The 13393-nt window shown below is 50.0% G+C and overlaps 1 protein-coding gene across 1 annotated transcript; it reads right to left on the reverse strand.

Annotated features, from left to right (window-relative positions):
- Window positions 1–3502: 3502 nt before the first annotated feature.
- On the reverse strand, window positions 3503–5221 carry LOC119431487 (solute carrier family 22 member 6). Its single transcript, XM_037698967.1, has one exon. The coding sequence runs from the start codon at window positions 5219–5221 to the stop codon at window positions 3503–3505; it is 1719 nt and encodes a 572-aa protein (XP_037554895.1).
- Window positions 5222–13393: the final 8172 nt, after the last annotated feature.

Here is a 13393-nt window from a genome sequence, read left to right on the forward strand (position 1 = left end):
GTTTAATCCGGCTTAGTACTACCAGGCAGCGCGGATGGTGTACAACGGACCTTGTGCTTGCGTTTTGCTAAATGTAGTCTTAGTTTTGTACGTAGTGTATTAGGTACTCCTCTACCGATAGACAGTAAATCTACCCGAGAGAAAAAGAATGATTTTCTATTTTCCATGCCCGTCAAAGGATCCAATAATGACTACTACAGTCTGAGTTCTTCTGTCAAGATTATCGTTGTCGCGCACAACAGCGTTGGGATCCCCGCACACTTTCATGTAGTTATCAAACTTTTACCTCTTGCTGAATTGGTTCGCCATAGGCGTGACAGGCCTGACTTCACAAGTGCTACAGAGAATGATGATAATGTTACGGTACGACTGGTACGTCAAGTACGTGTACAGAAGAACTGTTATGTCAAGTAGCTAGGAGTAAACATTATTCAACACACTACCCCTAACGTTCCTATCTAAAGTGTTTGTGATATTGGTCTTACCGTGGTGTTGAACATCGTCTATCAACAGCAACAAAAGAAGAAGAAAAAACCTATCGACAGTAAATATAGACACGATTACGGGCGCAGGAAGGATATCTAACATTTTTTTGCCACTTCATAAACATTTAGCCCGCTAAGAAGTCCATTCATGTGAAGGGGATTCTGTTTGCAGCATGTTCTGAGCCGATAGTGTATGGACCGCTCCACTTCAAGTACGTGTTGAAATACGGCCTCCACTGCTTCCAGAAGTCAGCCTTCTCTTTTTAACGTAGAGCGTCCTCAAAATCGGCCAGAGTATGTCGCTCGGTAAAACCGTATGTAACGAAATCATGTTAAGCATTATCAGGTAATGTTTTTTTTTACTGTATTACACACACGCCTTATTTTGGTATTCTGTAGAGGAAAGAAGCCATTACTCGATCATGCATGTATCGCGTACAGAGATTGCACCGCTGCAGCAGCACGCATGGCCCAATCAAAGCTAAATTTAGCATTTTTGTCGGTGTTCAGAGAGGCTGCACAGAACATACTTTCTTAGGAGGCCGACGTACACTTTGGGCGTAGATTGCGTTGAGTGCTCGTCCTTTCGTCGGACGCCAAGCCCGTCGGCCAGCGCTGTTGCGCGAAAACAACTAAGTAAACAAGTATCTGACGGTCGCTACTATTACTTTTGACTGCACAGGTTAAGAAACAATAAAACTACCCGCGTCACCTAATTCAGGCAAACGTCGACATGCAACACAACACATGTGAGGGGGGCGTATTGTAACAGGTGAACTTTACGAGCGCGCCTTTCCACGCACTCCAAGAGTTGCATGGCATTGCAAGTGATAGCGGCGTCAACGCCCACCGCTATCGATGGGCGCTCTCACGGTGGGCCCTGAAAAAAGGTATATATTGATAATGATCTAGTAAAATACAGTTGTATCTTTTCTCGCCATGCATATATAAAATGAATTAGGAATTTTATTTTCGTTGAATGAATCTAACTGCGTCTCGCTTTAAATTAAAAACGCTTTTTCAATACTTCGGCAGTACTGTTGATCCGAGATGGAGCTGTTGCACTTGACAGAGAGAAGTTTAATGATGCGAAATGCAACACTATGGCCATAGTAGGTATAATGCATCAAACTATAATCAGTGCTCTATTTCTTGCAGAAGTTTCACGCTTGTGCGGCTACGTCACCCCCGCGTTCGACACGCAGGGTCCGGAAATGGCGTGAGGAGACATGTTCGCAAAACATGTTAGCTCGGCCAGCAAAACAGAGGAACACCAAATCGCGGTTGCCAACTTTGACCACGGTGGGTCTACTACGAATAGGGAGCGAGAAAGATTGCACGTTTACGCCGTATAGGACTCCAACTATCTGTATTGTAAGATAAGCATAAGCATGTAAGATAAGCTTTCTAATGCGTGAATAGGTCTCATCCGATAATTCTTCTTCTTCTTTCTGGGGTTTTACGTGCCAAAACCAGTTCTGATTATGAGGCACGCCGTATTGGAGGGCCCCGGATTAATTTTGACCACCGGGGTTTCTTTAACATGCACTAAAACGCAAGCACACGGGCGTTTTTTTTTACAATTCGCCTCCATCGAAATGCGGCCGCCGCGGCCGGGATTCGATCCCGCGATCTCGTGCTCAGCAGTGCAACGCCTTAGCTGACTGAGCCATCGCGGCGGGTTATCCGATAATTTGGTATCGTTATGTAGACGGAAGAAGCCACTACTCGATCATGAATGTGTTGCGTGTGCAGATGGTGCCGTTGTAGCACCACGAATGACGCAATCGAAGCTAAATCCAGCCTGGTTTGCGGCTTTTACAGAGACGTCGCTCGGTAGTACGTTTGTCTATCCTAGCATGAGTGGTAGTGTTTGACAGAGCTTATAATGTCTTAGGAGGTAAAACTTATCGAACTCATTCTGGTGCTGACTATAGGAGTTATAAGGCCTACAAGTGCGCAATTTGTTGCCGAAATTTCATGCTCACCCGGCTATGCGCACGACGTTGGACATGGACGGTCCAGATATGGCGCGAAGAGACTTGAACAGCAGGTTAAAGGTATAGCCAACCCCCTTGCCCACGGTGTAACGTGTCCGTTTTCATAGGGAGAGCAAGCGCAGGAGTCAAGCGCATTTCTTTACCCTGATGTCCAAATACCGTATGGACAACAAACGGGCCCATACGGGAGCGAGCAGGATTGGAAAATTAGACCATACGACCCCAACTAGCTGTAAGAGGTTAAGAATGTGAGCTGTCTAACGCCTGAGTAAATGTAACTTATGCATTTGGCTACTTCGTGTTTGTACTCTAGTGTCCATAGACCATCGGCTGCGCACAAGAAGTTTCACGTACCCCACCGCGGCTGCCTGCAGTCTAGCCAATACTTTTTTGAGAATGTGTGCAATCATATGAACGAGCAGTGGTTACGAAAATCAATGAATAATGTTTGTCTATTTGGCGCACTATATAACAGACCTATACACTAAAAACTTCTCCTGCAGCAGGATTACTTTAATTGAATTTCATCGGCATCTCGCACCGCTATCTGCAGTTTGCACTTCTAGTACGATAAGTTGCGAGATCATGAAAATTAATGTTTAAAATTATAGCCAGTTCATTCAACGTAAAGATATCGTGTTGATAAGTCGTCACGACACTTCATAGAGAGCGGCAACGTAAGAAGCAAGGGCGAAGTTAGTAAATCAATATTTGTGGCACGTTAGGAGGCGGCCCATAAGCAAGGCCCCCACAAATATTTCGCACATTTACTAGCAACAGAACAGGTCGGCGACGTTAACAGCTGCAGGCAGACATTTGTCTATTGTCACTGTTTACGTGTCTGGCGCGCGTTGGGGCGCCACATCCCTCTTCATCCCAGCATGGAGTTTTTTCTTGGTGCTGTGTTTCCTGCGCGAGCGGGAGATATGATGGCGTGTTCTGGTCTTGGTATCTTTCACAAACGACTTGTCAGCCGCCTCATGGCTGCTACCGTCATTACTATGTACATCCGTTGGACTAGGACGGTTTTTCTCGGCTTCCGGCAACGCAGCCTTGGATTCTGTCAGCAGCTTGGGGCCGCTGCATCGGGAAAGGCGCTTCTTCCGTCAGTGGAGCACCACGCGGCGTGTACATGCCGTAGCTCGTCTCTGGTAGCCAATGGACGAGGATGAGGCTAGCGAACATCAAGAAGCCAAGTATGAAGTAGGTCAAATCTTCGCGGCCAGAGTATCGCAAGAGATCTAACACTGAAGCCATCATGGCGCCCAGGCGGCCAAACGCGTACGCGACGCACATTATTACGCAGCGGACGGTCGTAGGGAATATCTCGGCAATGCAAATGTAGATGGCTTGGACGGCCACAAGAGCGCAGTCCCTCGCGATGATCAAGAGGACGTCGGAGAGGAGAGTAGGACCCGCGTCAATCGCCACGCTCCGCGCAGTGCAGATGCCGCCCAAGAGCGGTAGCAGGAACATTAGCACCTGCTTTCGTCCAAATGTTCTCATAGCGAGGTACATTATTCCGTAGCAGGGCAGCGACAGGCACAGGAAGGTCACCTTCATTTCGGGTGATTTGTGGTGAATGCTCACCCACGAGGTGATGTAGAAGGCGAGCATGATGGAGAAGGAGGTGCAGAACACAATGGCCGCCCTGGTGCGCACGATTCCGGGAGTGACGAGGCTCATCAGCGATATCCGCGCGTCGCTCTGCTGGCGATTGCCAAGCTGGGCGAGCAGTTGGCGCACAGAGTCTAGCGCCCTCTCCTGCTCGACGCCGTTGATAGCCGCGGCCCGCATCATGACAGCCTCGGCTTTCTGCAGTCGGGAGTGGGAGAGGAGCCACACCGGCGACTCGAATACGAAGTAGAAAGCGGGGATCAGCAGAAATGTGGGCGACACAGCAACCGTGCGTGCCACGGACCACGGCAGGCGGAGCATGGGGAGCACGAGGAAAAACAGGTCCGTGGGGACGTCGCCAACAAAGGCCATCAGGCTAATGTACAGGGCTCGATAGCTGAGCGGCGTCACCTCGAACAACAGTATGAGGGTGACCACGAAGAGGCTGCTGACGCAGGCGGAGTTGCCGAAGCACGTGGCCAGGTACGCAGGGTATGAGTCGGCGCAGCAGCTCCCCACCGTTGTGGCGACCAACGCGGTAACGGCCGCGGCGATGACAGGCTGGCGGCCGACGGTGTCCGCAACGTACCCAGCCACGGGAACCACGACCAGAGCTCCGCTCATGTAGACAGTGTTGCCCAGGACCAGGAGCCAGCGACGGTGGCACACAATGTCCCAGAAGCTACGCGCCGTAGTCCCGGCTGTCTCCTGGTCGTAGTCCCAGGCTGTGCAGCGGACCTCTTCGACGGTCGTCTCGTTGGCAGTGACGCGTGTGAGAGAGTAGAAGAAGCAGTGGCTGTAGCGGCCCTCCGCATCGGTAGGTATGCCGAGGCTCTTCCATTCCTCGACGGAAAGATTGACGAACGCGGCCGGGGGCTTGCACCAGTGGTCCACGGGGCCCGTGATCAGCACGAGAGCGCTAGAGTGGCAGTGCAACGCCGCCAACGTGGCGATGCAGAAGAACAGAGTGCCCCGCTGATAGTTGCCGTGACCGTACGGCGCATGGCAGGGATTCTGGAGGCGCTCTTCACTGTTAGAGTGCTGCGTGTCTTGCGGTCGGGTAGCTACGGTGGAATATCGGGTGAAGGTCATCTCCGTATGTCCCACAACGGTAGGCATGGTACCAGGGAAACCTGCGGCCGATATGCAATCACAGTCGTTCGCGTAACAATATTATTTTGGAGAAAGGGGCCCAGAACAAGAATCTCAAGGTATTGCGGTGCGAACGGCTCGCGGCATAAGCTTCTTCTGTTTTTTCCTGGAACAGCTCGCGGAAAGCATTGAGGTTCAAACAGTGGAAAAGGCGGTTCAAGTCGCAATCAGAGCACATTTTTTCCCTCAATGACGGGAAACTGGGATGCACCTTCGTAAAACACTTTTTTTATTTGCTTTTGCGCCTACTAGTGTGTAAAGTCTTAAGAACGACAGCTGTGGCATGCACTGACCAGAGTTGTTACTGACTGGCAATAGACCGATTTCACAAATTTGAACTAGGCACTGCTGGCGCAGCGCTCGCTGGTAGTAGTGGCCCTTAGTGGTCTGAAGACAAACTATGGTAGGAAGCATGGTGAGTGAGACTAAATGAAAAGTCTGGATTAAGGAAGAATACGGCTGGCCTGCGGCCTAAGTGAGAAGCGGGGTGTTATTGGAAGAAAGAAGGGGGTGAGAGGCCCATGAGGGTTCGTCTGAGACTTGCTTTATGACGTCAGATTCGCAATTAAACTCCACGGGCAGAGCAGTGTTTTCTGGGCGCGCTTGGAATTGCGAGTATGTGGGTGTGTGCCCGTATTAATACCACCGAATTGGGTATGTGTCAAGAAGTGGATCATCATCATCATAATTAACGTAAAAGAGCCTTCATACAGAAGAAGGCTTGGCATCATTCCTCCAGAGTGGTGTCTTTCATCATCATCATCATCAGCCTGTATTTATGTCTACTGCAGGACGATTGCCTCTCCCTGCGATCTCCAATTACCCCTGTCTTCGGGTAGCTGATTCCAACTTGTGCCTGCAAATTTCCTAACTTAATCACCCCACCTAGTTTTCTGCCGTCCTCGACTGCGCTCCCCTTCTCTTTGTATTCATTCTGTAACTCTAATGATCGACCAGTTATCCATCCTGTGTATAACATGGCCTGCCCAGCTCATCGAAAACAGTGTCATCTGCCGCGGCGCCACCAGTCGGGGACTGTTCTCTGAGATCGCCATAAAAAATGCGTCAGAAAAGCGCTTGGAACGCCGTCGCCCGTGGAAGCCGACACGTCCCATCCCCGTCAGCTAGCACCATTCGGCCCAGCCAAGCGGCCGGCAATGCTACTACGGCTCTAACGTTCGCTTCCATTGCAGCCCGTCTGACGCGGCAGGCCGCCCGTTCATTTTACAGCGAAGCTGTCTTTGGCTAAGATCCGGGATTTTATGGCGTCCGCGCAGAAAAACTCTCGCCTAAAACTCTTCCCTTAAAGCGAGAGTGAAAGTGTCAACAACAAAAGCGAACGCATATCGCCACTCGCGTCCGCGCTCGGTTTAACGGCCACCTGTGTGTAAAACGATGTGTCTCTGTGAATGTATGACGTAGTGCGCGACGTATGTGCGTCTGATAAGGCGATCAATGGAAAGAGTTGGCGCTCCTCAGCGCAATCGCGCGAACACGCTCGTGCCACTGCTCACGCGCTCGTTGTCTTCCACATCTGGCTGCGTTGTCGCTCATCACCAGCGTAGAATTTCACTACTGCCGCCATAATGGGGAGGTCGCGTTTACAGGGGTATGTCCGTCTTACGTGCCGGACAGATTTAATGACAGAGGTATTAGGCGAATGTGTATGGATACTTATGGTAACGATGACCACCGATCAAGACAATAAATACCTGCATGTTCGTACCTTTGTTCATATTCCTGTGTTACCTCTGATTGGTGCGCTAAACAGTTTCGCTGGTCCACCACCTACACAGAGTGGAATGTCTCATGATATTTTTAGATGCGAAGCATCTTATGGTCGGGGCTATTTCACTCCCTCCCTCCCTCCGCCGTGCGTTGTCCACACCCCTACTGCGCATGCGCATCCTCCTCCCCCTACTCTCCTTGTCTCATCTCCTCTCGGCATTCCTCCTCTCCTCTCCGGATTGCGCAACGAATGCCAACACCTGCGGCTCCGCGCGCGATAATGCGAAGCAGCTTAGGTTAGAGGCGCGACGGTCGGCGCCCCAGAGAGAGAGAGAGAGAGAGAGAGAGAGAGAGAGAAAACATTTATTTAGACCATCGAGGTCGTTGATCTTGAGGACGAGTGGGTGGTGTCCTCATTCCAGGACTCCACTGGCCATGGCTGCTCGACGTACTCGCTGGACGAGAGCTTCTTGTCCCGCCAGGGTATCGCCGGTCAGCTGTACCTCCCACCGCTCAAATGACGTGTTAGGCGTATTTAAATGTTCAGGTTTGCCCCTGCACCCCCACGAGATGTGAAAGAGTGTAGGGCGTGTGTCGCCGCACCAGGGGCATATGCCGCGATATGTTTGTGGGTATATTTTGCTGTATTTGTGTAGGTTTGGGAATGTGTTTGTTTGGATAAGTCTGAGGGCTATTGCGTCTTCAGTGCTGAGCTTTTTGTGAGGGGGAGGATAAACCCTGCAGTTGAGTCGCTAGATCTCGAGTCGGTCGCAGTAATTTGATGGCAGGGGCACGAAGGTAAAGGGTGGGGATTGATGAGACGATTGGTTTTGCCCCGCTCGGTTGATTAGCGCTTGAGCTAATGCGTTCGCCCTTTCGTTCCCCTCCAGTCCCGCGTGGCCCGGCGTGACCGTGATTTGATGGGATTCTTGCAGCCTCGGGCCTAGAATCTGAGCCACCAGCACCAGTGTTTGCCCGTTGGTAAAGTTACGGCAGGCCTGTTGCGAGTCAGTAACGACATGAACTTCCCTGCCCACCCTGTCATGTTGCTTTATTACTAGCGCCGCGGCTATGGTCTCAGCCGCAGCTGGGGTCTCTGCCCTGACGGAGGCCGCGAGGGTCAAGGAGTTGTCTCTCCCGTTCACTGCGGCTACCGCGAAGAGCCCCCCTGCAGGGTACGCCGCCACGTCCACGTACATACGTTACGTACGGGTCACCCTTGAATTGTCGGCGCTGTCTGTCGACCCGCGCTAGGGAGCCTACATGCAACGCCATTGCATGTAGGCTCCCTAACCCGCGCCTTGCGTCGTCCTTCGTGGAGTTCATGACTCATGTGCTTTGGTATGGGGTTCGCCTTGATCTTGCTTCTGACCTCAGGCGGGAGTGATCGTTGCCTATCGAGGGCACGAAGCTCCGTTGCCGTTCCGGTCCGGTGGAGGATGGCTCTGCCCACCGCCGTGTTCTGTAGTCTGGCTTCTTGTGAAGCCATAACCACGTCCGACAGCTCAGAGAAGATGTTGTGGATCCCGAGAGCCGCTAACTTCTCGTTTGAGGTGGTAACAGGGACCCCCAGGGCCGTTTTGTACTCGCCTCTGATGATGGCATCGACTTGTTCTTGGTCGCGTTTGGTTTGCGAGTCGTAGTGATACGGCATGCTGTACGTTATTCTGCTAATCACCAGAGCCTGGACGAGGCGGAGCGTGTCCTCTTCTCGCATGCCCTTGCGGCTTCTTGTTATTCGTTTGATAATCCGCGAGATTGCCCCAGAGGCACTGGCAACAGTCACCAACGCCGCGCGCGTTCGGTGCGAACGCGGGCAAAACGCCGACGGCGTCGACAACAGTTCTGCGCGTTGCTGGTGCTGCTGCATGTCCAAGCTTATAAAGCTAATAAAACTACCTTGAGTCGACCACATGGCTGCTTCGCATAGCTACTCAGGGTTCCCCTACGGGAAGATTGTGTAATTTTTTAGGGACGAAGCTCCTTAGGGTGTGGGTCTGTCCCTCCTCTGTAGTATGTAGTAGTAGTAGTCGTCGTCGTAGTAGTAGTAGGCAGCCACTTCTGCTTTTATGAAAAAAAAAAGTTGCAGTGGCTTAGCTCGGCTATGCCAGGATATACGTAGCGTTAGCAAAGGTTCAGCTGATTATTCTTAGCTTTCCTGGTTGTCTAGATTGTCAAGGATTAGCTTGATTGTAATGCTTACTGCTGCTCCAATGACACACACGCGGTATACGTATTATGTGGCACATGTATATAGCCTTCTTCTGTTCATTCCTCCTACGCTCAACCGCTAATTGCCAGGCAACTACTTCGGGATCCGATGAGCCAAGCTTCTCCGTTCTTCTGCGCTGTTGAGCAGCATTTGCGCTCTCCTTCTCCATGGCTATACCACACGGGCAAACGCCAGTCAGAAGCGCAGCGGCTCCAGCGCAGTGTCAGACGGTGACTGCACAGCGAGCGCGCGCCGGCGCCAGTGCGTCTACCACGGCTACGACGTCACTCCTCTGGAATGCGCAGACCGGCGGCGGTGAGTCGCGCGCGGCGGCGGCGGAGTGCGCGAGAGGTACCGGCTAGAGTGTACTAGAATATGGTCGAGTGGGACGAGCGGCTGGGGCGGCGCATGCTTTGCAGTGAGGCGCCCGACGTGGATAAATACTGTGGCGGCGCTGCGATCGAACTGGATTGGGCCACATCAAGGTCGCGCCGTTGGAAACTGCTGGCGATACTGCTCGGCAGGGTCATTCGCACTACTTCGCGCGCCGGTATTTGCGTTAAGACCTCTCAAATGGTATTCATAATCGAATATGACATGTATATATGTCTTAAGAATAAATGCCTTTCTTTCTCTTCATTTTATTTTTTAATGCCGCTCGGTGATGCGCGTGCATTGTGGCCGCAGTGTCGGCTTTCATTCTACTATGTTATTGTACGGTTCCCTTTGGAGAACAAATATTTTTCTCGTTCTTCAAGCAGCATGTATCTCTCGTGTGTATTGTTCCGCATATAGTTTTCCATCAGTAGGTCTTGCGAAACGCAAACGGAGAAACATATGTAACCTTCCTGCTTGCCGCTTCAAACAAGTAAAGCATATCTGCCCCATCCGGTACCTTGTACTCAGATTTCTTTCTTCTTTTGGTTTTTTTACGTGCCAAAACCAGTTCTGATTATAAGGTACGCCATAGTGGAGGGCTCCGGATTAATTTTGACCACCTGGGGTTCATTAACGTCCACTACAACGCAAGCACACGGGCTTCTTGCATTTCGCCTCCACCGATTCCACCGGCCGGGATTCGATTCCGCGACCTCGTCCTCAGCAGCGCAACGCCTTAGCTAACTGAGCCCCCGCGGCTGGTACTCAGATTTACGGGAAGCATTGTTATTGAAAAAAAAAAAAAAACTGCAGCGCAACATTTTATTCAAATTTCCGCCTTACTCGCGTAACAGAATGCGGAGTAATTGGTACGGGGTCCTTTATCGCGGTCGGTGTTATTCTGGAAATTCATTTCAAGTGGATGCGTTTTGCAACCTCAGCGGCTACAATTCGTAAATTGCAATATGTGTCCTAAAGTAATTAACTAAGAAGCTCATTAATCAATTTTGTTAATAAGTTGAATAGGTGTTTCGATTTCTCGTGCTACTAATGTCCGCCTCTTCGAATAACCCAGCTCATCAATGAGAATTGTGCTAACTGCCACAGGAGATTTTTAAAAATTCCCTAAACCTTAATTTCGAACACCCGGTATAGTGGATACGGCGTTGCGCTGCTAAACTGGAGCTCGCGGGTTCAGTCCGTCGTGGAATTCGATGGGAACAAATGGAAAACACTCGTGTACTTCTATTTAGGTGCACGTTAAAAAGCCCCAGGTGGGGAAATCTAAACCGGGTGCCTCATACTCATATCGTGGTTTTGCCACATAAAACCCACAAATTTGTTTGAACTATAAAATAAAAAGAAAGGTGGCTGCGTTCTTCGTCTTTTTTCTAGTAGTGTAAACAAACTAAATTATTCTCGAGTCTCATTTCCGAGAAAAACATGTTACGCTTATCCTATATTTCATACATAAATGTAATGCCATTCCCAAATGTCTGTCCGCTCAACTAAGCAGCTTGTATATTATAAACGGCTGCTTTCAGTTATTATTGCGATAGCAATTATATGGACACTCAAAAGCAGATTTCTGCCGTCGGCGTCGCCGTCGCCGTCGCCGTGAGGTTCCGTATGACGTCATTTGGAGAAGAAATCGTCGTCGCGCGCCGAACGCTGTATGTGCGAGTGAAAGGGCACGAGGGGCGCGTCTTTCACGGGGAGTGAACGCACGGCGGAGAACAAACGCGCGTTCTGCGCCGTGCTCGCTTAAGGGCTGCAGAAGTAGGCGTCTCTTTCCTCCTTTACAATCACCATATATGTAGAGCAAACGCGCCTTCTTCCGACGCGCGAGAGGCCGTGGGGGAGGGAAGGGAGGCGACGTTTAGCTGCGGCACGAAGTGCCTATTTATATCAAAGGCTCCGGCAACAGTCACCAACGCCGCACGCATTTTGAGTGAACGCGGGCAAAACGCCGATGGCGTCGACAACAGTTCTGCGTGTTGCCGATGCTGCTGCATGTCCAAGTTTATACAGCTGATAAAGCTAATATTACTCCGTATAGCTCTCTACAAGTTTGCTATCGCAATTGATGCTTCGCCTTTCAGGCGAAACTGCGACAACTTTTTCAACACACTATCATAACGACAATAATGAAGCAATTAGAGAAACGGCATACCTCACATACACGTACAGATATGTGTAGATCTGCTGCGTTCGTTCAAGAAGATAAGTGTGGTACCACATGGGGCATCCAGTTTTAATGGGTAGAAAAAATGGTGAGACTGTAAAAAAAAAAAAAAAAAAAAAAAAAAAAAAAACAACTTTTCCCTGCCTGAATCAAGTTAGCAGATTTACGGGCTGCCCAAAAACGGGGCATATTTATATTGAATGACAGCTTATTACACTTATTAGCAGGGTTTATTAGCAGCTTATTAGCAGCTTATTAGCCGAACTTATTAACACCCCTGCGTTAATTCTCTCAGGAAATGCGCCTCTGCGCAACAGCCACAACTCTCCGGCAGCACAATCATTCGGAATAACAGTCCGCACTTGCATCGGTAACTCACCTTTGAGACTGCAATAGTGCTGTTATGCGTTACATTCGTACGGAAACGACTGTTCGGCGTCGTACAGCATATCAATAACACTTGCATATATATATATATATATATATATATATATATATATATATATATATATATATATATATATATGTTTTAATTGCCTGCTATGAATATTATTTCTGCGAATGCGAGTTTTATGTGCAGTATTCACTAATACGTGTGTTTCGTATGCAAACGTGCACGGTCGGGAGTTCTCACTGTACCATTTGTACCATTCTCAATGTACCCTTTGATTTAATTACGTAGAAGTACATCGGTCATTCTTCGCGCCACGCAGCTGATAAACCTGGTTTATTTCACTTTAATATTGTTTTCTTCGATCATTGTTCCTGATCAATATCCACCGACAAGAAGCGCGCGTAAAATGACACGCTATCAGTAATAAAATTTTCCTACGTAGCTTCATGTTGCAGAGATGCCAGTTGCTTTTAGAAGACAGTGTTAAAAACAATGGTTCACTTGGCTAAAACTACCTTTGGTAACCGCCGTCAAGAGTCATGGGCGCACCAAAGCAACTAAAACAAAAGGAAAAAATGCACTACACAGACGTTCTGCGAGAGAAACTGGGCGCCGCCAGCATCCGCGTAGCGAACGCGCGCTCGCTAGCAGACGACGCGCTTGACAACGACAGCAAAACTGAAGACGACGCGTTGTATAATCCATGCCTCAAATATATATGTTTGGCAAGATGGTGTAAACAAAATTTGCAGTTGAAATGAAGCACTATTTTAAGAGCGTACTATGCGCAATCGGCCTCGGCGCCCGCAGCGAAAGTACGTTGAATATGCCGCGGAGCGCGTCTCCGCCCCAATCCAGTTCGCTCGCAGCGCCCTCGCATAATTTTTCCACACGCGGCGCCTCAGCGGAAGAGCGCCGTTCGGCCCACTCGACCATTATCTAGTACACTCTAGTGCCGGCTCAGGTGGCTCCGGTGCGCAAGCCGTGTGACATCACTGATCCTTGCGCATGCGCAGCACGGCTCTTGATGTGCCGCGCGAAACGGGCTTGGCTAGGCCAGTGTAGCTAACCATAGCCTCCTCTATAAGTTATAGAGGAGGCTATGAGCTAACGCTACAAAATTCCGAAAGTTGTGTCCGTAGCGCGGAATCGAACCAGGGTCCCCTCGCTTCCGAACGCGCGGCGCTAACCACTACGCCACGAAGCGCACATGGACACACGCACCACGATGACAATAAATAC

This window comes from Dermacentor silvarum, chromosome 10 (genome assembly GCF_013339745.2).
Source record: "Dermacentor silvarum isolate Dsil-2018 chromosome 10, BIME_Dsil_1.4, whole genome shotgun sequence".
Classification (NCBI taxonomy): Eukaryota; Metazoa; Arthropoda; class Arachnida; order Ixodida; family Ixodidae; genus Dermacentor; species Dermacentor silvarum.